The sequence below is a fragment of the Varanus komodoensis genome, unplaced genomic scaffold, assembly GCF_004798865.1.
Source record: "Varanus komodoensis strain SLA01 unplaced genomic scaffold, ASM479886v1 scaffold25, whole genome shotgun sequence".
Taxonomy (NCBI): Eukaryota; Metazoa; Chordata; class Lepidosauria; order Squamata; family Varanidae; genus Varanus; species Varanus komodoensis.
The window spans coordinates 15,812,202-15,839,214 of record NW_025335661.1 but is presented as its reverse complement, the minus strand read 5'-3'; the positions used below and the strand labels follow the sequence as shown (position 1 = coordinate 15,839,214).

The 27,013-nt window shown below is 43.0% G+C and overlaps 1 protein-coding gene across 2 annotated transcripts in view; it reads right to left on the bottom strand.

Moving 5' to 3' along the window:
- The window catches only part of KCNAB1 (potassium voltage-gated channel subfamily A regulatory beta subunit 1), a 185,503-nt gene that overhangs the window by 65,673 nt on the left and 92,817 nt on the right, over positions 1 to 27,013 (bottom strand). For both annotated transcript variants that reach the window (XM_044432907.1, XM_044432908.1), the window contains exon 2: positions 9,637 to 9,680. In XM_044432907.1, coding sequence (XP_044288842.1) covers positions 9,637 to 9,680 — 44 coding nt within the window. The remainder of the gene's footprint in view (positions 1 to 9,636; positions 9,681 to 27,013) is intronic.

The window sequence follows — 27,013 nt, the reverse complement described above, 5'->3', positions numbered from 1 at the left end:
AAGTGAAACACAAATGTTAAATATTAGCTTTCCCCTATGTCATCATAGAGGCTCAGGGAATGAGAACTTTTTGATCCTCCTCAATATTTCAGTGGCTTCTGATACCATTGGCCATGGAACCCTTCTGGGAAGACTGTCTGAATTGAGAGCAGAAGGTACTGCTTGGCAGAGGGTTCACTCCTAGCGGAGCTCTACTCCAGAAGATGCTGCTTGTGGATCATGGGTGAGCCTCATGAATCCTCCAGCACAGAGTTCTGCAGGGGCCACTTTTGTCCCTCATGCTGTCCAGCACCTCTACAAAATCACCGAGTGCTGTCATCTGGCGCTTTGGAATGTGCTGTCATCAGTATACATCAGTATTTCTCCTTTCCAACTTCATTAGGTGAGCCTGTGGGTGTATGACTATGGCAATGGATTGGATAAGGGCTAATAAACTGAAAATCTATCTGGAAAGGTCTGAGATGCTGCTAGTGAGTGGTTCTTTTAACTGGATGGGCAGTACCAAGCCTGTGCTGGATGGAAGCACTCTTTCTGAAGGATCGGATTCATAGCTTGGGGAGCTGCCTGAAACCAACTTTGTCACTCGAGGCCCAAGTAGCCAGAGTGACAGAAAGTGCCTTCTGCCAACTTTGGTTGGTGGCTCAGGTATGAATACAACCTGGACAGGAATAACTTGGCTTCAGTTGGGTATACTCTGGTAACTTCCAAACTGGATTACTGCAATGCAATCTGCATGAGGTTGCTTTTGAATATGGTTCTGAAGCTGCAGCTCATGCAAAATGGGGCATCCAGACTGATAAGGGGAAGAGAAAGTCTAAGGATATGGCACCAATTCTGACCCACTTGCTTGTCTGCCTCTATGTTTTTAAGCCAAATTCAAGGTGCTGGTCTTAACGTATGAAGCTTTACATAGGTCAGGATTGTAATGCTTGACAGGGAGCCTCTCTTGGCACAGAACCATCCAAACACACCCTCTTTCAGCTGCCTTCTTTGAGGAAGCCTTGGAAGGCAGCAGCAGGGTAGAGGTCCTTCTCCTTCAGTTATGGAACAAGGTCCCCAATGAGGCCCACCTGCTCCCAACACTGCTATTTCTCTGGTGCCAGTTAAGGCAGGCAATTGGAAGCATATGATAAGGTCCTGAATTTTTCCTTCTCTTGATTCTTATTCTGTGTGTGTGTGCGCGCGCGCGCGCGTGCATGCACGCGTGCACGAAATGTTTATATGATGGTACTTAAATAGCTTTTAAAAATAGCTTATCTTTGTAAACCCAGATAGCTTAGGCTATTGAGAAACCTAGACATGTAGTAAAACTAAGAAAGTGCAGTGGTTTGAGACATCTATTTCATTAGGTGTTCAACAGAGAGACAGATAATTAGCAGAGTGCCATTGGCAGAAGACTTCTGACAAATCTGAGCAGACGTGGTTTAAAGCTGTGATGACAGGGACTGCAGCAAAGAGAGTGCCTGCAGAGTTCATATTTTTCCAGGTCCAATTATTATTTTCAGGAATTCTTTCATTCTCCCTGGAAGCTCACACAATTCTCCCCCTTAAGACATTTTCTTTTTACAGTAATTTTCATTGTGTTTGTTGCAAAAGCAACATGTTACCAAAGCAACCAGGTAAATGTTAAAGCACCTAATAAGCAATGTGAAAGAACCAATAATCCCGAACCAGACTCTGGAAATGTTCAAGCGTTCAGGTCAAATGTAAACCCCAAATGCTTTTGTCTGAGAGCTGAAATATGAAATTCCCAGAGCACAACAAGCAAACATGCGGGAAGATTACTTCCCCTTTTAAGCATTACACTTACAAAAGAGAAGAGACACCATGCTGATTTTACAGTGGACACAGAATGGTGATTCCAGGTAACATGGCAACGAAACAGATTTCTGCTTAGGCACATAAAGAGCGGCTCTACAGCACTTTGGACTATGTGCCCATGCAATCTGGTAAAGAGGCCTGCCCAGTTCGTAGGCTGCAGCATTAAGGTTTGCTCTCAGACCGTGCTGAAGCAGGTGGCTCCCTGGGAGCTGTCCCAGGTGATGCAACTTGTCTTGTAGTGAGCCCTGTGGACCTTTATTTGTTTCTTTGCATCACTTTTATACGGCTCAATAGCCCAGACGTTCTGGGCAGTTAACAAAAGTTAAAATTAAACCAACATTTTAAAAGATACACAAATAAAATTAATTTAAAACCAACCGGAATGGGGCATTAACTGAATGGAACAACATACATGGTTCCGCAAAGGCTTCTCTGCATTGAAAGGAGACAGAGGCTCATTTAAGGATCTTGCCAGCCCTTCCTCTTCCTATCCCGGATGGGCCTTTTTTCAGCCATTTCTTCTCATCGCGCAATGGATGCCGTTAAGTCTGACCTGGGGCTGCCTGAGAAATATGTGCAGCCCACAAAATATAAAGCACACCTAACTCAAAATACAAATGACACCTAGCTCAAACAGGTCAGAAAACAGAGATCTTTGAAGCACACAGCTTTGATTAATGGATTGCTGAAGAATAAACTGTTCTCAAAAGTAATCTAAAATGCTTATTTTGTAGTTAGCACAATGAATTTTAAAGAAAACAGAGCAGCTGCTAAACAGCCTCAACTCTTTGGAGATGACAGTGTAAAAAGATGTAAAAGCAGCTTTATATCACTTACATGCTGTTAACCATCCAGAGCTCCATGGATGCTTTAGTGTGCCACAGGCTCCCCCATTCACTTCAATGTAAGGGACAGCCCAATGTTCATGATACTTCTCTCTGAGTGAATGGAGCAACCATGCCAGTGTTCTAGAGAATTTGCTCATGCAAGAAAATCACTGAAAATGTACACCAAATGGCCCTTTTATTGCTTATAAACTGGACTTCTGTAGAATTTGGCTTTCTTTCCACATACTGACAATTACATATTTAAGCATAACAGTGATTTATATCGATCTGTTGGCATGTGCCTTGCACAGCTGCATCCCCCAAACTTTTTCAGCAAACCATAATTTGTCCTCAAATCAGGATTACAAGTCAGAGTTCAAATGTTCTCAGAACCACGGTACCCTCAATATATCTCTATAGTTAAGGTGAAAATAATAGTTTTGTGATGGCCGTAAATATGTACATATGAATGATTATTAATGTTTATACAAACAACCAAATAAATAAATAAGATTGTTCTGGGCTGAGGTGAGTAAAACTGAATATTTTAGGTTTGATCCTATGTTTCTAGATTTAGTATTTATAAAAATATGTCCAGTGATGCAGATGCACGTACACACAAGGATTTGCATGGCAATTTTGTAAGATTTAAGGCTAAAGTCTCAACTACATAACACATGTGAATTCAGTGGAATAATAACAGAGCTGAAACAACCAGCCCTAAAAACCAGGGCAAGGAATAAAAGAGCAATTTAAAAATCAAAGGGAAAGCGAGTAAAACAACCTTAAAGGATTAAGGATATTGGTTTTCACACACTGGGCAGCAGCAGGGAGTAAAGGGAGGAACAGAATAAGGTTATTTCACATATTCTGTAAACTTTTTTCCTAGCAGTGTACAGATCACCCCATGGTGCAAATGTCTTCTTTAATCTTGCTTATTGATAGCTACATTAATTATAGCATTGCCTAATTTTTATAAAGCTGTGCCATTTTTGCTAATGACAACTCCTCCTCCTCTCTTTATTCTGAAAGCCTCAAGACACTGGAGCAAGGATGCTTTATGGAATGCATATTAAGGAGCCTATTTAGCTCCTGGTTTTCTTTCTTGTCAAAGTTACTGGTGCAGCAAGAGCTGGACTCAAAGCTGAAATCCAGGGCCCCACAGCTGAACTCTCCCAGGGACCATCTGGAGAGGAGCCGCGGCTGCACCTGCCTTCAGCACCTGGCCTGGGCATGGGCATGGCCAGGGCATATGACTTCAGCATCTTGCAGCATCTCTTCTTATCTCAAAATGATTATATACACAGTTACAGACATTCATGTCGTCATTCTTTTGCTTTACAAACGTAGTATTTTCTATAATGAAATGGTGCTTATCCAGGGCAGCAGAAGCAAATTCCAAATCATGTAGTCACTACATTGCTCGTGCATTTAAAATGTGAAACTGTACATGTGCGCACTCCCCCCTGCCCCTCCGCCCCCACACACACACGTCAATCTGCACTGGAATTTTTATTTTGCTCTAATCTATCAGGAATGAAGAAGCCGTTGTAAAGCATGGAACGCAAGCAGGGACAGGAGAAGAGAAAAATCCTTTTGCATGCAAAAAGAAGAAAGGTATTACTGAAAAAGAGTACAGAATGTGCATATGCAAATTTATATGCAGAGGTGTACATTTGGAAACAACAGCTGTTATTTACTATGAATACAATGCATCTCAGGATGCTGGAGAAGGCTGATTAATGACTTGGGTGGCTACTCAGTCTGCCCTCCGGGTACTAACTGTGGATGGACTCAGTGCCCATCTCTTCCAACCTCGGATGTCTTGCCTTTAACCTGGCCTGGACCACCATCAAAAAAGGACACCTTCTCATACAAGACTATCCATAGGGGTGAATGCTTCTGCAAGGCTTTGCATGCCATGGAGAAGCCTCCCTAGATGGTCCTTTGCTAGGTGGACAAGACTAAGGGAAAGCAAACCCCTGCTGTAGAACTGTTGTTAATCCTGTTACGAGCTACATGGTAATAACATAGGACTAAAACCAAACCAACAGTAGAGAACCATCTGAAATGTCTATTATATATTTTCTTGTTTTCTCTTAAAATTGGTAGCTTCAGATATTTGAATTGCAGTGAGAGCCCTCTCTTCCTAGAGGGATCCCGAAAGCAAAAGAGTCACAAGGAAAATTCTATTCTGTGCCAGTTTACATGTGAAACTGTGTTTTAACTATTTGTGTGTGCGGGAAATACAGACATGTGCATTTAAATAGGCATTTTTATGTAATTCGACACAAAATGCATACTTGTAAATGAGCATTTTCCTAAAATATACCCTTTAATAAAATGTTGGCATTTTGCTTTAAATGACAAATGCATTATAAAATTTGGAGAACTGCAAAATCTGAAGGATTGCTGTATTCCACTCCTCACATTTTGTTGGTTGTATCAGTTCAGCTTGGGGATAAGAACCGAATGAAAACTTTGAGTATCCCTACCTTTACAAACAAGGCACTCAAACGTACCCAAGGTCCATGTGAAAAATAAAACACTTCCAACAGTGCTTCACTGTTGCTTCAGCAGCATTCACCTCCTTCTCATGGGTTATGTGATTTGCCTCAACATTGCAGTTGGTACCAGAGTACCACAGAAATAATTCAAGAGAATTCATGCCCATGCTACTGCAGCCAATTCTCCCACCCTCCTACTGTGTGACTCAGTATCTGGGGGTGGAGAACATGATAAGAGCAGTTCCTATACCAAGCTTCTTTGGAACGATTAATGGATTAAGCATTTCTTTCTTTGAACAGTGAACGTAGCAAACTGTTCCCAAACATCAGACGCTTCCAGCTTGCTGTTAAATATGTTGATACTAAAACACCTCTGGGCTTAGATACAAACCATAAATATTTGACACTCCTAATTGATCACTAGGTAAAAGGAAATAAAAATGCAATTAAGGTGCAAATCTATGTATGTTTAGACAGTAAAAACCTTTTACAAATACTAACTTCCTCCAGCCAATATGGCTGGCTGGGGAACGCTAAGAGTTTTAGGTAGTGATGCAAAGGTCTGCCTGCGATTTGACTCTCATGTGCTGACCAGACTTCTTTCCATGCTGGCCTGGGAGAAGAGCTGAGCTGAGATCAAATTCAGAAATTCTAGGGAACTTTAGCAGTGCTTTTCTTTGCACTGAATCACTCTCGCACTATGTACACAAACCCCTCCAGTTATGGTATAGGAGCAGAACTCTGTTTGTGTAGTGGGTGTGCAGAGAACAGGTGACGTATGCACAAGCTGCCTTGCTAGTGATGCCAGCACATCTGTAATGTAATACACAACAGTTGTACTTTAAGTTGGGCATAGGGCAGAGAGAGAAGCTGAGAAAACCCAGTAGGTTCCCACCCCCAAAACTGAATCCTGCACACATTGCTAGTTGTAGAACTTTTTTCTTTCTGAACATGCATAGGACTGCATCCTAAATTTACTTCAGAGTGGAATGCAGTGAAAGGCTGGGTGCAAGAGATCACCCGTGGAGAGGGCATGTGCAAGTCCACACCGTGGATGCCTTCTTTCTCTCCATCTTGGGCATCTGAGCCACTAGATCTTTGATCTATTATTTTTTTTATTTGTTTGGGAAACCTGTATGCTGCCCCATTCACATAAGCCTCGAGGCGGCTTCTAGCAAATAAATAACAATACAAAAATATAAAAATTAGATACATCCAGGCAATAAATAAAACCAATAAATAAATTAACAATTAATTAAAATAAAAAGGTCTTGGCCTGGCACCAAAAAACAAATAACGATGGCACCAGGTGAACCTCTCTGGGGAGCTCATTCCATAAGTCCATCTAGGAAGTACATTCCATCTAGGAAGGCTGCTCGCCAAAGAATTGAGGCCTTTGAATTGTGGTGCTGGAGGAGACTCCTGCGAGTCCCTTGGACCGCAAGGAGATCAAACCGGTCAGTCCTAGAGATGATCAACCCTGACTGCTCTTTAGAAGGCCAGATCATGAAGATGAAACTCAAATACTTTGGCCACCTAATGAGAAGGAAGGACTCACTGAAAAAGAGCCTAATGCTGGGAACAATTAACGGCAAAAGAAGAAGGGGACGGCAGAGAATGAGGTGGCTAGATGGAGTCACTGAAGCAGTCGGTGTGAGCTTGAGTGGACTCCGGGGGATGGTGGAGGACAGAAGAGCCTGGAGGAATGTTTTCCATGGGGTCGTGATGGGTTGGACACAACTTCGCGACTAACAACAACAAGAAGAAGTTCTTTGATTGGTGATGATGATGATGATCACCCTGCTCCCTCTTCTTTTTATAGAGCCAGTGTGGTATGATGGTTGGAGTGTTGGGAGTTCTCGGTTCTAGTCCCCACTTGGCCATGAAGCTCACTGGGTGACTTTGGGTCAGTCCCACATCTGCAGTCCAACCTACCTCACAAGATTGCAGTCGTGAGGATAAAATGAAGCGATGTGAGCTGCCTTGGGGTCCCCACAAGAATAACAAAAGCCAGGGTATAAATGCATTGCTTAGTAATTACATGGCAAGTAGCCATTTGTTGCACTTTCTAAATTCAACTGAAGCAACAACAGTGCTCTTATTTTATGGTGCTGAATAAATAAATTTACATCTTAAAAACAAACCCCCCAATTCCTCTTACATTTGAGTCCTTGAAAACAGGGGAACAGCCTAAGGACAGCTTTTGTCTGCTCTGAATCAATATTTCCCTGCTAGTTCTCACCATGACCAGAGCTGTACATGCATAAAACACTGGGTTTGGGAGAGATCACACAGCAAAGAGAGAGGTTCTCTATGCCACGCTGACTATGAACAGAGGATCTACAGCTATACCAAGAGATCCCCAAATGTGTCAGCTGGAAATTCCCACATTTTTATCATTCTGTGCCCCTATCTTTGGGACAGAAGGATAGCAACCAAAATGCTGAAAAGGAAAGAGAGGTAGAAGAACAGGAAAGGAGGTTTCTGCGTTGGCTAATCCTGATCGCTATTGTATGAGTGTGAAAGCTGCACTGTGGTGAAAGCTGACAGGAAGAAAACTGGCCATTAGAAACAGCACTGGAGGTAGCTTTGTGAACAGAGAACACACACAAGTGGGCCCCAGATCAAATCAATCCAGAACTTGCTCTGGAGACAAAAATGGCAGAACTGCGGCTGTTCTTTGGACGCATCATGAGTAGGCAAGTAGACAGCAGACTGAACAAGCACACAGGTCATCTCAAGAAATCAAGATTTTGGGAGGACAGGTTCCAATGACATTCCCACAGACTTTGGGGCTCTTTGCTCATTTCATATAATTTGGTGTGTTTTCTCCAAATTAATCTGATTTCAGGTTGCATGGTGCCTGGAAACTGTCATATTTGATTATTACACAGTGTCATCTATGGATCCCACAGTGTTAAAAAGGTTATGTCTCATAGCAACACAGTGAGGTATGTGAGTTCTGCCAGATTCCACACAGGGAAGGTTTTCATGAACACCCTCTACTTTATAAACACGCTCCAGAAGCAGGAATTTTAGAGTGGTCTTCAATTTAGACACAATGAGTAAAGTATGAGTAAATGATGCTGATACAATACTCTAATGATTTGGCATGCACATAAACTGGGGCTTTTGGAAGCTTAATGGGAACGATACCAAAAATTCTTTTGTGATACCGTAAAGCTAGAACTAGGGTCTTCCCCAAAAAAGAAGGAAGTTGTGGAAAGTTTCAGGTCCACCCTGCATATGGGTACAGCCATATTTATTTATTTTATGTATTTAAAATATTTTAGGCCAGCTTTAAGGGTGGAACAATCTCAAACTGTTCAATAGCATTTATTTGTATTTATAATCTTTCTGTTCCTGCCCAGCCTGAAAGGAAGCCAATGTGGCTTAGATGAACTCCTCCTCTCCATTTCATTCCCACAATGATCCTGTCTGGTTGGTTAGGCTGAGAGCCAGGTACTGGTTGAAGTCACCCCCTGAGCTGGATGGCTAACTGGGGACCAGAGTTCAAGCCTATAAGCACTACATCACACTGACTCTTTTTAAGGCATACAATCAAAATCACCAATATTTACAATGGAACAGTAAGATATCCCATAAAACAATTGCCATCAGTAAACAACACATAGAAGCTCTGCAGATCAGATCAGAACCAGGGCCAGGGCCAGGGCCATGCTACCTCTATTATCTAGCAGTGGCTGCCTGTGTTTTGGGGCACAACTCCTTCCGAGCCAGAAATTAACCTGACACATTCAGTGCTCAAAGCCAATGAACAGCCACTAAACTACGGCCTCTCCCTTTCCTTTGGGAAAAAAACATCACAGTGAAAATTTCATTTCCAGTGTTTAAAATATGGCAGCCTCAGTAATTAAAAGGCAAATCATTAATGATGCAATCCTATGCATGTTTAGACAGAAAAGGACCTTACAAGTGGCCGGCTGGCTGAGGAATGCTGGGAGCTGTAGGAACTTTTCTGTACTTTTGTCCTTTTGTTCTTTGCCATGGCAACCATTTTGTGGCGGTGCCCAGTACAGGTTCTCCAGCTGCCAGATGAACCTAGGCCCCAAGGCTGCTTACCTCAGTTTACATAATTTGATTCATAATTTACTACCAAAATGTGAAATAAATGTCTTATGTATATCAACCATTTGCAGCCTTTATCATAATAGATAAATTTCATCTAGGTATGAATGTTCAAGATTCATGGTTACTATCATATGAGAATTTCATAATGCTCCCGTAGAATTTAGTGGTAAAAATGGAGGGGTGGAATTATTTCATTCATTCACTTTCTATATTGCTGAAGACCAAATTTCTGTTTGCATGAAAAAATGCATGTAATACTCCTACAAACATGAAATAAATGATGCAGAACTTCTAGAAAAGAAAAGACAGAAAACTAACCTCAACACTGCCTTGCAAATAAGCGAATTGTTAGGATTTGTCTCCCACACAAAGCAGCATAACATACTTACCAAGTCCCAAACACGATACTCTTAATCCAGATTTTCCAAGGTTTCTAGAATTAAAGTAAGAACACAATTAGCATCAAAGGGCCAAATAATCTGGTAAATAAGATGGCTATCCCAAATGGTTATCAGTTAATCTCTGTGATGATGGGAATGTGAGCTAGTAATAGATGCATCTGACGTGCTGCCTGGACACATGTTGGAATGCTGGAACTTGTTGCAACTTCCCAATGGATACATTCCAGGCATATATACAGTACCCACCTGGCGCCATCAGTATATGCTTTTCGGTGCCAGGTCAAGACCTTTTTATTTACCCAATATTGTAATGTTTAATAGATTTTAATTATTTTTATTTCAGTCGTGGGTTATTTAGTTTTATTATTGTTGGGGTATTTATGATATGATGATATTTATATTTTCACTGTTGTATTTATTGATTTTGTTGTGAGCCGTCCAGAGACTCAGAGTGATTGGACGGCCTAGAAATACCCCAAATAAATAGATAAATAAGTACCCCTCAATATGTTGGATGGTTATATATTACCATCTATACAGGGTTACATGTTAATTCTGACAAGCAATCTATTATTCCTTTGTTAATTGCATGCATTTTCTACCCACTAATAAAGTAGTCTGAGTAGCTTGCCAAAACAATACATTTATTAACAGCAGTCCTATTTACCCTGGGGGAAAAGGAAGACCTGTAATGGTGTATATGCTGCCTCTAACCAGCTGTCAGCTCACAGCAACTAGGATGGGAGGTCAGTGATGCATATTGGATACTGCCATCTCTTTTCAACGAGGTTTTATCTAAATCAGCCAATTGTTGGAGGTACAATATAGCTAGCACCTTTCATTACTCACTTTGGGCAAAACCCAATGGCTGCTTCTTTCTGAGAGGAGATAACAGCACAGACAAATTTTGTGATGGAAAGTTCTTCCATATTTATGGACATGCATGCTCCTTTTAACTATCTGCCTGTCCTTTGGAACTTAATGCAAGGTCAACCCAAATGGATTCTCATCCTTTGGGAAGGAAAAGACTAATATTACAACATTGGAAAGGCAAGAGCCACTATTGATAATACTGTGGATTTAGGATTCATTGAAGATTTTGATTTTGGAATGTGTTGTTTTAAAGCATAATTTACAAATAAATGGGTATCTGGGATGCCTTTGCAGAACTATTCCTAATAACAACTGTATATTTTGCCATGCATGAAGATGCTACAAACCTCCCAGAGAGCTTTGGCTATTGGATAGCATGGAGATAAAAAGAAATTAGAAAAACAATAAATGTGTTCATTGAAATAGATTCTTTCTTTTTGTTTGGTTTGTGTTTGATATTTGAAACTCACAATGAAAAATCAATTTAAAATTAACTAAAAGAAGTTGGTTGGACAGAAGAGAATTCTATACCACTGGATTGTCACAACCATAGCTGCAATTCCACATGCTTATATACAAGACTGCCCCAAACTTGTCTGATTTTAGCTACTAAAGACCCATGCATTCAAGAGGCACAGACACGTTCTCTCCCTTCAGCTTTCCTCCCAAATGCGTTTTTCCTCATTAGAAATTAGATGGTGGAAGTGTCCTCGGATGAATGAAAAGCACAGGGGAAGAGAGATGCAAAAAGTTAAGCAGCTGGAGTGGGGAGGTGCAATTTGGCCCAGAGAGTTTATTCCATGTCACATTAAAGATGGTGGGACAGTCAGAACTGTGGAGAAGGGTCAAGCCAGTCATGCTAATTGTGTGACTACAAATATATGATGTTCAATTTTAAAAGATTAAGTAGCAGGTGGATGCAGGATGGTCACACAGGCATTGCCAGGGAAGGAAATGCATCACCAAAAAAGAGGACACCAACTTGCAGTACAGTTGCATATGCAAATTCAAGTGAACATGCACTTGAATTTAGAAATTTCAACAGAAATACAAGAAAGTTCACCAAAGTGGAGAAGACCAACAAGGTGACCTGCATGCCTACTTAGTCCAAGGTCCAGATGTTAACTGTGCACGGACTACTTCAAGGCCCCTCCTGCTTTCCCCATCTTCTGTTTTACTTTAAACCAGTTTAGGACCAAGCACTTCTCAAATATGAAACACCTTCTAGCAGCCCTTTAAAAAGAGGACTGTTCTCTGTAAAGGAGGCCACCCAGCCACCCTAAGACCTGGCCTCTGTGCTTGCATGCTTTCCAAAGCCATACCCATTGAATGGAGCTTTGCATTGTCAAGCACCTCTTAGTTCAGACACCTCTTCAGTAGAGGTGCCGTCAAATACACTGATTTCTGTTGACAGTCTGAAGGGCTAAATGCTTCTTAAGAAGCAATACTGAAACCTTCCTTAATGCCTGCAGAAAGGGGAATCGGGAAGAGGCCAAAGGAGAAGTGGAACACCCGTCCGTGCCTCCATCTGTTCAGATGAGGTGATAACTGGGCATGCTGTTGCACAGATGTGTTAAGTGAGACACTTCCAGTGAGGATAAATTTCTCCAGTTACCAGACAGGCTTCTTGAGAAGTTCCATTTGGTAATTGGAATAAAAATAAAGTGGATATATTGAGAGGCATGCGCCATGAAGTGTGGTATGTGACATGCCTTCGTTTCAAGCTATTTCAACCATCATTTAGCATTCATTGTAGTAACACTGATTAATGCATTTCCAATGTTCTTTAAAAATATCTTCACTGTGTGCAATCGCCTCCATCTTTATCAAGATATACAAATTTATCATAACAACAAATAGAGTCATCTAATGATTTTCTGGAAAGGAAAGTACACCTTGTGCAGCCAAGCTGTGGTAGTTTTCTTTTTTGATGTACTTCCAGGCACAGGGCTGGGTTTTACACAGTGGTTGCTTGGTAAGCACAATCTGATGCAACAAAGTGTGTTGGCACTTTGTCAAACTTGTTTGTGGCCAGACCTCTCACTAGGATACCGACAGGGATGGAGCGAGCTGGTTAATTGGACCCTGCCTGATGGAAGTGCTCATCCCATGGAATGGATTTTCAAAGGTTATAAATAATATACATATTTTGGAGTCCCAGATGCAGGTATGGAGGTACATGGGAAAAAGCCACGGGAGCCCTGCCCACCACAACAAACAAAGAACCACACACACAAAACCTTTTGAAAGGAGGTAGAGTTTTGACAGTTAGCTGCTATAAAAGGGGTGGCTCATACTTTTCCACCATCCTAAGAGCCAGAAACTTGGGAAAGGGTGGGAAACTGAGAAGATCCTGAGAGGGGGCAGGTCTTTAAGGATCTCATCATGAAGGGGGAGAGATTGTGCCCATGCCCTTTTTATGCACAAAGATTATTCAGAGCTTTGGTTTCTCTTGACAGCTCAGCTTTTGAGAACTGTCAAAAACTCTGTTTGGAAACGAAGCTCTTGGCAGCCCCCCCCCCCCCCCCGTGGTCAATGCCCAAGAGGGTCCCCTGCTTTACTCAACAATCCTTGGCCATGTGGAAGTCCGATTCAATTTGAAAGGACATGTGTATATTTGGGGAACCATTTAAAAAAAAAAAAACAGGGTGACAAACCAGTGGCAGTCCCTCCAGTGCACCACTTGAGCAGTTTGAAGAAGCTGTCACCAGCTGTCAAATCAAGGATTGCCATTCGCAATCTCTGATAAAGACAGAAGAAAGATGCGTGAACAGGGGGGAGGGACAGCAACACAAAAGGGAACGTGATTGCGGCAGACCAGAAGGGTGTCACTGTAGGGTTGATTGGGATAACTGTGGGAAGATTGTGGGTGGGGGGAAGAACTGCAGTGAGCCCAATTCTCTGTCAAGTGCACTGCACCCTCCTGCACGAACAGCCCACTCTGCATCTCTTATTTGCAAAGTGGGCTGTTCTGCCATGTGAACTTGTCTACTAAACCGGGCGTTAAAAACAGAATAACGAGGCGATGAAAAGGCAGTTAATATTCCATTTTCATTAAAGGTCGCAAAAGGCATGAGAAGATAGGGTGGATTTTGTCTTCTACCTTAAAGACAACAGTAACATTGGAACAGGCCTTAGACTGGGACAGAGCAGGAGTCCATCTAGTCCAGTGTTGTCAGCCCTGGCTCTCAAGGGTTTTCCTGCCCTGCCTGGCCAGGCAAAGGGCTGAATCTGGGACCTGTGGCCTTAAGAAGATGTGTCCCGGTATGGCGCTATACCCCTTCTATGATACCAGGCAGACAGGTTTGGAGAGGGAGTTCCATACTTTGGTCATCGCCACTGAAAAGGAACTTTTTTGGATGCCACTGAAAAGGCACCAGACCTCCCTGTGAATCCAGTGAAGGGTCTTTGGGAGGACCTTTGCTGCTGGGCAAGCTTGTGTGGAAATTGGCAGGCTTTAGATAAATGATAAATGCCGTTCTGTCCATGTGGTCCTTTAGACTTTGGAAGTCATTGCCAAATGTTTGAAACTGATCCTGAAAGCAAACTAGCAGTGAGCAAAGTTCTGCTAACACTGGTATAACACAGTATCAGTGGTCAACCACAGTTATCAATCCAGCGACTGCATTCTGCATCAGCTAAAGTTTCTGGACAGTTTTCAAAAGCAACCATCCACAGAATATGCATCACAACAATCTTGTCTGGCGTTATCTGTAATATAGAGCTATTTCTGTTATTGTGAGAGAAATTCCTTAAAATGCCATGGAATTAAGAAAGCAAGATGTCAGGAAGCAGCATTATCTGTAATACTAATAACAAGCATTAGCATGTTAGCAATATGTTAGCTTAAACATGGATCTTGGCTCAAAGCGATCACTGTTGCACATAACTCCCTTTTAATTATATCTTTCTACGGAAGCACTTAAACGATCAACTTTGGCAATAGCAACTGGGTTCTTCCTCCCAACTCTGTTTTGCTAAGTTAAAAGGTATAATTTGCTAACAATCTATCTACCCTTTAACATTCAAGAATTCTTCGGCAGCTCTACTCTTGAAACAATAGCACAGAACCCTTACATGCAGCTGTGGGCGTGAGTCATTTCAAAGCAAAACAGCTGAAGCATGTCTTCCCTAATTTCACACCTTCCAGATGTGTAGGACCAGAGCCTCCATCATCCCCAGCCAGTCCTGGCTGGCTTACTCCTTTCTTCAGGTACGGAAATTGGGTTAATCATCAGGGCATAGCAGCCGACCAGTTCTGGCACAATCCCACTCCAATGGGGGAAGGAAGCAGCTTGAACAAATAGGGTTGCACCCAGACTTTAGGTTCCTGTCTCAGCTAATCAAGGAACATTGCACAGCTCTTCTGTCTCTTCCTCCTTCACAGATTTTCAGTGTGCAAAGAAAGCAGACAGAAGCAGCAGTGGGAAAATGTGAGAGGGATACAAGATTAAGGGCAAACTCTAATGCTATTTGTGCTTGATGCACGTAAGCCTCTGAGCACTCGGGTTTATCTGAAACCCATGCAAGCGGTGAGGCATGGTGGCAGCAGTCTGTGCAAGCCCGGGCTATGCACCCTGAATTGCATTTTAGTGGCCACTCTTGGCCACCTAGGTAACATGCTGCAGAGGCATGGAAACGTCACACATTGTCAGCCTCACCCTTCAGCCCTCTGCTAAGTCAACTTCCAACCTCAGAGATGCAGCTGGTTCCTTCCATGCCAGCTGTGAAAATAGTGGGGGAGGGCTCTGTGTTTGGAGGACTTCAGAGCTGAGACCCTGCGTTATCCTATGCCCACTCCCCGCCCAGACAGTGTCAAGAGGATTGCACCTTAAGGTGACATCCACTGACCACCCGCTGCATCTGCAAAATTCCAGGAATGAGGCAGGACACTTGAATGACAGAAACCTAATCTAGGCCTACCCAAGGAAAAGTCTGTTAGTGCTGTCCAGGAGCACAGATACCCTGAGTCTGATCCTGGTGTACATCTAACATGCAGGTAGGCAACTTGGGTGGGACTAAGGACCAGCAACTCCTCAATGCCCAGACTCTGGTGGAGGCCCTACTACTTCTTGCTGCTGCTGAAAGAGCAGGATTGTGCTGCCAGCATCGGCAGGGCTTGGGAAAATGGGCATGCAGGATTTGTACAGCCTGTGGGTCATCTGCTTACATTCCTGATCTGAACAGTGCTTACATCCCCACAGTATGACTCTCTACTGAACCTGTGCCCATCTGGCTTCACTTCCAAGTATTGTGTCAGCGCTGTGCACTATTATGAGATGTGTCCATTATGGAAGCACTCATTCTTATTCCCTTTACCAGGTAAAGGGAAATTTATTCATTTAGAACATTGATATGCCACCCGATAGCCACACCTCTCTTTATATTTAACAATACTGTAATTTCCCTAATGCACCTTGATTAGGAGAGATTTTAAAACTATTCAAACACAAAGCCTGAATAACAGTGAACTCTGTAAATAAATGTTACCCTTCCCTTTCTTCTTATTAGTCAGAAATTATTAAGGGTAGTATTTAAAACATTCCAGTGCAGCAACATTACAACTGCCTGTGTGATTTAGCAATAGAGGTGTAACATATCTAGCAAGAGAGAAAGACTGATTTCTTAGGATGATATAGAATTCTTCTGATCTTCCTTTGTAAAATGCTCCATCAATTCCTTACATGCTCTTCAGGGAACTCAAATTCACATTACCTTCTTGTAAATTCCACAAATAACTTGTTTGTCATCAGATCTCTCCATCCTACAGATTCAAAATGAATATGGAAATGTTTCCTCAAGCAAAACAAGGGAGGGATTTCAAGAGAATACAAGAGTTTTAAGAAGGCAAGTGAAATTGTATCAGAAAGGTTTCCCCTCATCCTTGCTTGTTTGTTCTTTTAACCTGTGAGGAATGGACTCCAGATCACATTCAAACAAATTAGCCAACTCATTTTAACTTAAGTCAGTGTTACTCTGCAATCCTAAGTATGCTTTCTTTAAGAGCTTTTCTATTTAAGACGGTTAATCCCCCCTTTATGACTGAAGCTGTTAAACAGCTGAATCTGCTCCCAGTTTCATTGCAGAATTGAGATCTGTTCACTCTGCAAGGACCCAGGGACAATGTCTAGAATGGACCCAAGACTGGCAATAGGGATGGAGCTCAGCTGTTTTGGATGGGCTTGAGAAAGAAACCCAGACATTTTTGGTGATCCAAAAGCAGAGCTAAGTCTTTATTGCCTTCTGCTCCACCTTACCAGCCAGTGGAAGCTGTGCAGACTTAGATACTCGATATACATTTCCATCAACTGGTGAGCAATTTTCCAGTTGGCATTATTTGAATTCTTTGTCCTGTTTTACTCTCAAGAGGCAAAATTCTGCTTCCCTGCTTCCCTGTCTTTGCAACTGAATAATCCATTGCTTATAAATAAACGGAGTATCTGATTCCAACAGATCATGATCCCTTCCCATGATCTCTAAAGCTCCCTTCCCAGCTCCCAAATGCTGATGTGATTAGCAAAAGGGAATCATTTTGAGCCAAGAAGTTATGGGGAAACTGTCGTCTGACAACCAAGGTGAATGTGAGGGAAGACCTGAGCATGTCAAAGATCTCAGTGGAGTAGTGTAGGTCACAATACGTTGCCCTGAAGGAGCTATGCCAGGCAAAGTCAGCCTCTTTAGGACGATATGGTGATGGGCAGGTATGGCCTTAGCTGCAACAGAGTTCCCAAGTGCAATCTTTCATTCTTTTGAAGGAGGGGAAAGGAAAACATTCACTCAACATCATCAAGATGCGTTATCTTCCACCAGCGACTCCTTAGCCAGCAAAAATCAAACCTCCTCTTTATCTCTCAGGGGCAGGCAATCTTGCTGGCCCTTTCCCACATGTGGTATGAGGGCCACATGTGGGAAAGGGTAGTGGGATGGGTGGGGGGATGAACCCAAACACACGCTTTCCTCAACCCAATCCATAATACATGGGAGGTGGGAAGGTTCATACCTTCCTCCATGTGTGCTAAGATCTCACTGCTCTTCCGAGAATCTGTGAGAACCATTCCGTGGTTTACTCCTGGCTGCAGAAATTCAGTGGCTGACATTCCTGAAATTGGTCAATCTAGACAAAGACATTTCATATCCAAAATCTGCACTCACTGCTGAATCAGTTGGCATGAGCCCTACACCTGAAACAGCATTTCTTTTTCTCAAGTATAAACTATGTAAACCCAATTCTAGTCTATTTGAAAGTCTGTTGGAAGCACATGGAGAAAAAGCCAAGGACATAAACAGAAATTCAAGGCCTCAAAGGAGACAACAAAGAGAAGTAGTCTGACCTTCACCATGGGCAGAAGATATTTGATATGATTAGACAGAGAATTTGAACATGGATGGCAAATATATTCCAGGTTTCTCAACTGAGTTAACATGGTAAGAAAATAGTTAAATGCATTTTTGCAATTGTTTATTGCCAATCTCTGAGGTTAGCTGAGATCACAGCTAGAGTCCATTAGTTAATGTGATGAATTCACTGTTTTCCATATACTATACATTTTTTTTTGGTGCAACCTGAAACCTATTAGCATCTAACAGAAGCTAATCTGACAAAATGTGTAAGCTTTCCTAGGACTCCATCTGTGACTATTACAACTGCAGACTTTGGGGATTATCATCAAACCAGCCTTCTCCAGCTATTCTCTTTTGCTTGGTATCCAGTCTGATATGGGGCTCTGAAGAACTCAAAGCTTGCTCACTATTTGAGATATTATGATGGGTCCTAATAAAGAACTGACCATTGCTGTAGTTGTTGTTAGCTGCGAAGTCGTGTCCGACCCATCACGACCCCATGGACAGCATTTCTCCGTGCCTTCCTGTCATCCACCATCCCCCAGAGTCCACTCAAGCTCACACCCACTGCCCCAGTGACTCCATCTAGCCACCTCATCCTCTGCCGTCCCCTCCTTCTTCTGCCGTCAATTGTTCCCAGCATTAGGCCCTTCTCCAGGGAGTCCTTCCTTCTCATTAGGTGGCCAAAGTATTTGAGTTTCATCTTCAGTAGAATTAATGCCTGCTATAGATTACGGATATACTGAGGCTCTTGCAAAGCTGGTCCATGCCTGCCCATTGGACTTCTTCAGGTGCTTGTCCATCTCTAAGGGAGTGACACAAACCTGGAAATGTCTGAAAGCATTTGTTGCCTCCCAGTATTTATAAGCGGCAGCCTTTCCCAGCGGCCATTCCTGGCGGCCAGGCTTCTGCTCCACCTGCTGCTGCCGGCGGCAGAGCCTGGGGAAAAGGGGTACAGTGAGTGGACATGCTGGCCTCCATTCCCACTGTCCCCCTTTGTTGCCTGCTTGCTGCTCCCAGCAGCAGCACGGGGGAAAGGCTGCCGTAGTCATTTGGGCTGCCACGGCCAACCTGCTTCCTTGCTCACTGCCACTGGTGCCAGTGGTGGCCGTGAAAGAAAGGTGTTGCTTGCACAGCACGTGGGGCTCAATTCCTGGCAAGAGCCCTGCAACCCCGGAGTGCTCTTGCCAGGAACTTGGCATCTGGGCTGCTGCAGAGTAGGCTGAAGTCTGGGAAGCTGGAACCAGGGAAGCAGCAGATTTCCTGCCCAAAGCAGAAAGTAACACACCCCCTGCACAGATTTTGGATTTCTCCTTATGAATCAACCCAACTATCTATGCATTTTCAGTTTTCTACAGTTATCACTTATGTTCAGCGTACAGACTAATCTGAATTGGCCCCCTGCATAGTGGAGAAGCATGAAGAGGAGAGCAGCTATGACAGGCCAGACCGCAAGTTCACCATCCCATTTCACTTGTTGCAGGTAGCTCACAAGCAGAACATGAAATACAATGTTCTTATTTTTGCCAGAAGCATGCTCTAAACAACAATTGTGTGGATAAATTCAGTTTATCGTTTCTTAATCAGGTGGAATGTGAATGCAATTTATCAGAGAAAGATTCATTGAGCACCAAAATGAAAGTGCATAGCCTGATCGTTTGATACAAATATGTGGATAAGGAGGTGCAAAGATGCCCTTAATGCTGAAGACGGCATCTGATAGCTGCTGAGGGTGTGATCCTAAGTATCTTTAAACAGGAAAAAGTCCTACAATTTCCACCATTCCCCAATCAGCCATCTCGGCAATCATAGGACTTTTTTCATGTTTAAACATGGATAGAAAGTGCATGGCTACTGGATTTCCTAAATCCACAAAAAGGGACCTGGTCAGCCCTTGTCTTTTTTTAATGCACTTCCTTCAAATGGGCAAGACGTTCACAGAGCCAAGGCATATATCCCTGAATGTTGGCACTCCAGGCAATTGCCTAGTTCTGAATCTGAATCAGAACTAAAGAAGATAGGAAAAGAAGTCAAATGTTTTCTCCCAGGCCAAGGCTGACCTGGTCCCTTTCTGTGGACTTAGATAATAGAAACCACTCAATAGGCATGTGGTGAGGGAGGAAAGCCTTAGTAAGAGGCTTAGTAAGAGCAACACATTTCAAATATATGTTGCAAGTATTACTGACTTAGGACGCAGTCCTCTGATTGCACTCTCAATGGTAGGAAGCCCAGAACTCAGAGGTGTCCAGTCATCCAATGCAGGTTGCAAGGAGTGATGGAGCTGATATCACCTCTCTCTCCTCCCACTCCACCGATTTTGCCAGATTTGCTTTTTAGCCATCCAGTGATGTGAATTCAGAGAGGTGGGGAAGGAGGCTGGAAGTGGCTCAGGATCATGTGCATCTTGGCCTCTCCAGTTTCCTTCCTGCCTGGGCCACCAGAACACCCCCTCCCACCTTTCCAAGGCTGAGTTTCTACCCTCCAAGAGGCAGCCAACATGGTGCCCTCCAGGCTGCCTGCAAAGGGCAGGGGAGGAGATCAGATCTCCGAGGAGCTCTGAGCAGCCCTCTGGTCTGTGGCTTGCTCTCCCAGAGATGCTAGGACCACTCCCTTCAGTGATGATTTTCCTCAGCTGAGGCAGAAAAGTTGACCGGATGATTTCTGCTCATACTGTAGAACGGTTAGCACCTTTAATACACTGAATTACAGCTTCTGTCTTCCTCAGCCATTGTAGTTAGGGATAATAAGAATTAGAGTCCAAGACATCTGGATGGTAGCAGCTTGACAAATGCTAATGCAGCTAAATGTTATTGCAGTTAAACTGAAAGTTTAAAGAATTTCGATCTTTGATTTTTCCAATTATTTTTAATATATTTATTAAGCTAAATGTATTTGATTAAACTAAATATATTGCACAGCATATTTTTTCTATAAACACTCAGTGAATGGGATCCAGATTCTTAATGGATTTATATTTAATCTGATTTTACTTATATTAGTATTAGAAACTAATTTAAAATCAATTATTTAGACAGTTTGTGATAGGAATGAGAAAGATATATTTGATTTATTATGTGGGACACTGTTTTTCTTAAATGGTACTTGGTTTGATACCTTTTAACACTGAATTACTGGAAATGTACACTCTTGGATTATATAATTGTAGGATTTAGCTTCCTGAACACACTTTCATAGATTTACATAAAAAGCGGAGTGCTTATCAGAACTGTGCTAAGATTATACTGAGCAAAGGCAACTAAGTTAGCCAAAGTCTTAAAAATGACTGTTCTTTCTTATAATATGGAGCGATTACGGTGACAGGTCAAGTATATTTCTTCTAGTTGTCAGCATTTATGGAGAAGATGTGCAATTTTAAAGGAAATGTATTCCAACCTGGATACAGTCAGGCTCAGATATCTACACAAAGCTTGGCATGTGTATGTTGGGGTGTCTCTGAAGCTGAAATGAATGAGAAAGCACCTGACTGGAGCTCCATGTGTGTCATGGAGCCAGGTCAAACTTCAGAAGAAGGTTCTTTCCCAGAGATGGTGTCTTGACAATGGATTGGCAAGCTGTCTTTCAGAGAAGCTTCTCTGCCAGTACTTACCATTCCTGATAAACTTCTCAGAAACCCAATGTGCATACCAAAATTACACCACCCAGGAAATGGTTAAAGGGGGGGGGGATGCATTTTTATTTTTAATGTTGAGCCATTTCTTATGGGGTGAGAATTTGGCATGAAAACTGGATAGGGTGGCTTAAATTTTCCCCTTGTGAATTGCCATGATCTGGGTGCTTATCCAGAGACAAGGTGGCCACAGATAGCTGTGCTACGAAGGGAATAAGCTCCAGTCAATGATGCTTTTGTTTAAGTGATAAAATAGACAATGAGTAAAGCCCTCAGCCAAGTCATTGCACCTGTATGAAGATACCACATACTTCAACACAGGCACTGTGCAAGGTGAGAAATGTTTTGAGTGGGCAGGGGGAGATCTCTCTTCACTGCAGGAAGAGAGAGACCTTGCGCTGCAAAGGCCCCTGGGATATGTGAAGGGAGAGAGGGAGGAATATGTTGGAAACAAGCCTAAACAATCCTCTGATAGGCTGATTGTCTGTTGGGGCCTGTCATGGGTTAGCAATCAGATATGGTGGCTTGTTCTCAGGGGCACTTATCATGCAGAACAGCAATTAAAAGGAGCAAAACTCTTTGCTTGATCCCCTTTCTATTCACTTAGCATGCCTTCAAGCAGACTTGGTTGGAAGATTATGCGCCTAATGTTATTAGTGACAGAACGAACACATTACAAGTGGGAGAATATTTTCATATATAAAGATTAGCATTGCCTCAGCAAAGCAGAAAAGCCTCATCTGTACTCATTTTAAATGCACAACAAGAACTAAACTTCAGAATACATTATTTCACCATATATTAAACATGAAGCAACCAGCGCTATTCTAGTTTTTTAGACTCAGAAAAACTTCTGGAATGTCTCTGGCTATCTTAAACTCTCTGTCACCAAAAGGACACAGCGTATACTGATCCAAGTCAGTCATTTTAGGCAAAGCAAGGCTTGTTAATGATTTGCAGATATACTAGACTCAAAGAACATAACTCTCCTTTCCACTTATAAGATGCAAAATCCTAGGCCATAGACCAAAGAAAAGCTCACAAAGGCAGACCCACATCTTAGAAAGTGGGTCATAGTACCAGGCGGGTGGAGAGCTAGAAGATTTAAGTGGAGGAATGATGGTGCAGGGAAAATCAGAATGGACCCTCCCTCGTGGCTTTTCTTCCAGAAAGGAGCTGTTGTGGGAAAATGCAGTATGTGTTTGCATTGCCTGGAGGCAAAGTTCTTAGCTAGACCCTTGGAATTTCAACAGCAAAAAAGCCATGCATTTAACAGCATTTAGCTGTCATTTATGTTGGGTAAAACCAAATCAGAAGTGTGCTGGTATTTCGGAGGAAGAATGATAGGCAACACAAGGTAGAGGATTCTCAAATGACTTCTGCTACCTTGTATGTGATTTATTGCATTTTATGGTTCGGGGCAGGTAAAAAATATTATGAATAAATAACTTGTTACTACACTGAGTACAGGAGCAGCCGGAGAGTGAAGTTTTTCATTTCTTGAAAGGCTACCATGTTTATTAAAAAATATTTATGCACTGTTTATGTCAGTCATTAAAAACAATGTTACCAACAGGTCAAAAGGATTAATTCTCAAAGGACAACTGCAACTGCCAGCAAAAAGCCAGAATGAAATATGCTGTTCTAAAACTACATTTGGAATGGATTTTCATGAGTTTGGGGGCTGCTATAGAAAAGGCCCTGCACTTTGTAGAGGCCAATCAATCCTCCAACCTGCTGTCACTACCAGGGAGGTTGGACTGGGCCATTTGCCAGCAGGAGTAGAAAGGTCTGGCAAACTGCCTGGTCCCACCCACAGTGGCTTTCCACTATCTAGGCTCCCCGGCAATGGGGCAGTCTCCTCGTAGCACTGGTAGTTAACCAGTTTGCTCATGAGCATGAGGGACAGACTTGAGTCTACCCCATCTTCTCAAGATGGTGTTGTATTCTTTGAAGAGTAGCTGTAACCTGTGGGGTAAGTTTGCAAGAGAGGGCAGCTGGAGCAGCACCCCTGGGTGGGAAAGGCACCAGGTGGCACTGGGTACCATGACAAGTCTGCTCAGGAACCCCCAAGAGCTGGAGTGAGGCCTGCTCATCTTCCCTAAAATGAAATCCCTACCTCCACCCCACCCTTAATCTGAGCACCCACCTTTTTTATTTATTTTTCGATTTATGTCCTGCCTTTTTCCTACAAAGGGCTCAAGGCAGCTTACATTTCCTCCTCCATCTTATTCCCACAACAACAACCCTGTGAGGTAGGTTGGGCTGAGAGTCTGTGTCTGGCCCAAAGTCACCCAGTTGGCTCCATGGCTGAGTGGGGACTAGAACCCAGATCCTCTGAGTCCCAGTCCCATGCTCTTAACCACTACACCACATTGGCTCTCCAGTATTTTTCAGCATATAGTGTTCTAAACACATTTGCATTTTCACTGTATTGGTGAGATTTGTTGCAGGGCTGGTATTTTAAAAGAAGCAAACAAGCACAAATTACAAAGAAAAAAGCTACCCTAATTATTACCTTAAAACCTTCAAGCCAAGCCATTTGGTTTGGAAAGCAGAAAATCCAGCTGCAGCACAAGTCTTAGTTCCTCCACTGATAAAGAAGGTAAATGATTTTAGGAACTCCCAAACCACCTGCAGTGGAAGGCTGCCGGATGAAAAACTTGACAGGCCAACATCTCTGATTCATGGAAATGGAATAAACAGTTTAAGGCTCCCTGTGCTGTGTAACTTACATCCAGAGTGTTTGCAAACCAGATAAAGCATCTTATCCCAGCTCCTGGGAATAGCAGACAAAGTCCCTGTGGCTTGAAGACATGAAGCTCAAGAAACATTAAGCAGGGAAAGAAAGAAAGAGACTTTATGTGATCACATAAATGCATGTAGTAAATGACAACAGATCAACAGCCATTGCAAATATTTTCAATTCATCCATCTGTACTTGATTAATGATTATAACTGTGAAGATAATCAGACTGGGAGAAGGAACACAGGCAGTGCGTGGGTGAGAAATAGGAGCTGCCTGCTGGTCCCCCTCTTTATTTCTGCATGTTAAGCATAGAGGTCCAGAGCAGGTGGTTTGCAAGGTGCCAGAGTGAAACCAGAACTTCCAGTAGCAAATTTGCAACCAATTCACCTGCACCACCTATACGTTGGCTTAGCAGGGGGCCAGGCAAACCAGGAACTGGAGCAGGGGTGCTAAAGCTCTGTCAGGCCAAAAGGCCAAATTCTGTTTCCAAAATGTTTCTGGGGCTTGCATTGCAGTGCAGGCAGCTTGCTTCCCAATGGATGAGCTCTGTAAATTCTGAGTGGGAGGCCTTTTCTGTTAGCCCTACTATTTGTACTAAGATTCTTGTCCTTCCCTACTTATGCTCAGGATTCAGGGCCTTCATTAAGCACGGGAAAGAACAGATGACTGGAATATGGACCAGGCAGCCCTTCAGGCTGTGCTTTCAAGTAGAGAAGAATGGTCTTCTGACAGCCCTTCCAATTTGACATATAGCATCTGACACTTCCCACAAACTCTGAGCTGGAGAACACAACTCCCATCTGAAGACTTGCATATTCCTACTCATGTCCATGGCTTGTCCCTGACAAAGAACACCTCTTAACACCTGTATTCCTTAACTTCACTGCTAATTTGCTTAACAAAATAATTAATAAATTAATACCCACAGAGACTTAACTCCCAATCCTAAACTGACTTACTGGAAAGTGCATTCATTTAGGATTTCAGACAATAATTTCTCCCTCAGTCTTCCCAACTGGGGACCCTTCAGCTGTGCTGGACTACAAACTGGGAGCCAAATTCCCTTTTCAGTATAGAACAAGTTGCAGACCTAGGCTGGATTGACAAGACCAGCTCAACTTACAGAAGTTGTTGAAAAGTCTGTAGAAACACTTGACAGTAGTGAAAGTCCCTCAAGGCTTCACTGCCTTTCAAGGTAAAGCTGTTAAAAGTATTCCTCTGCAAGCATGGATAATAAAGGCACCTATGGGCAAAAGGTATTACATAGGTGTAAATTATTAAAAGACTATTCATTGCATCAGTAAGAATATCCTCACAGCAGCTCTCACTTGTTTCTGCAAGCCCATTAAAAGTCTTCAGTATAACCTACAGTACGCAATGAAGCTCACAGATATCCTCCACCAAACTGTTATAAAACAGGCTGGATTGAGAAGAGGGAAGACGGAAGAGGGAAGAGAAGGGAGGGAGAAAGCCGGCCAGCCAGCCAGCCGCATTCCTCCTTCGAAGTGTGTGGGTATGTGAAAAAGTGCTGTCACGATGGAGCAACCCTCCTTCAGGTGGCAACTTTTTAAGGCAGACTGCTGGCAATGTGGCCTCCATCTTGCCTGAAGCTGCCACCACACCTGCTTTGTCAACCTGAGTCAGAAGCAAATTTATTTCGCTTGATAGAAGATGCCGTTACTCAGATGTCAGTGGCAGGAAGATACCACTTGAAGCACGCAGGTCAAGCCTTTGCCCTTTCTTCTTTCCTGTGGGAGGAGAGCTCTCCCTTGGGGTTTGTCAGAAATGCATTACCAGACCGACTTTGGAATAGTTATATGAAAGTATGAAGAAATAAGCTAAGGAAACAAGAGGGGAAGCAGTTCAGGATTGTCGGCACGGATTGGCACTGGTTCTCTAGGTTTCAGAAAGGGGTCTTTCATGGCCCTATCTGAACATGTCAGTCACTAAATGTGGGCCCTTTGGACTAAAGGTAGTCACTGGGGCTTGTGGGGCACGTGGCAGGGCAGTGGATGGTAGATGAAGCAAAAGGGTTGCAGTTATCCACCGAAGCAATCCAGTGCACAGAAAAAAGCACCTTCAGGATCATGCCTACAAAGCAGAGGATCATGTTGATCCAGAGCAGCACAAAACTGCTCACACCATTCTTTTCCAGCAGCACGCCGCTTCCCATAGGGAAAAATCTAATGGTGCAGTCTGGTAACTGCCAGGTGCTGTCTAGATGGCCATAGGAGAGGCCTGAATCTCAGCTCAGACTTCAGAAATGCCTTCCAAGTTCACAGCTGGAACTTTGACCTTGGAATGCCTTTGCTCCACCCTTGCAGGTGGGCTGGTTCTTGCGGCCCTGGCTGGAGCGCCAATGGAGGTGGAAGCCGGCATTGCCAAATTGGGGGAGGAGAGAGGCTCTTTTGGGGTGCGATACATGCCAACACAGCCTTGGCTTTTCTTCCTTGCAAGCAAGGGCAGAGCACTTAGATGGTCAAAGTCAGTTGTCTTTAGTGTTTTCTGTGCAGGAGAAGGAGATGACTTTCACTCTGATGTTCCTTCTGTCCAGTCTGGAGGATTATGAGCAACCTCATTGGATGAGCACATTGTCCAGCAGTAATTTCTGGACTATTACAGCAAAGCTGATGTATGTGTGTTAATTCCCCCTCCTCTGACTATTTTATACTTTCATTTGCTCTCCCTTACCTGTTGGATTTTCTCCTGTTTATTCTGTTTTAAATGTATTCATTTGTACAATTCCATATCACTAAGTATTAAGACAAATCTCT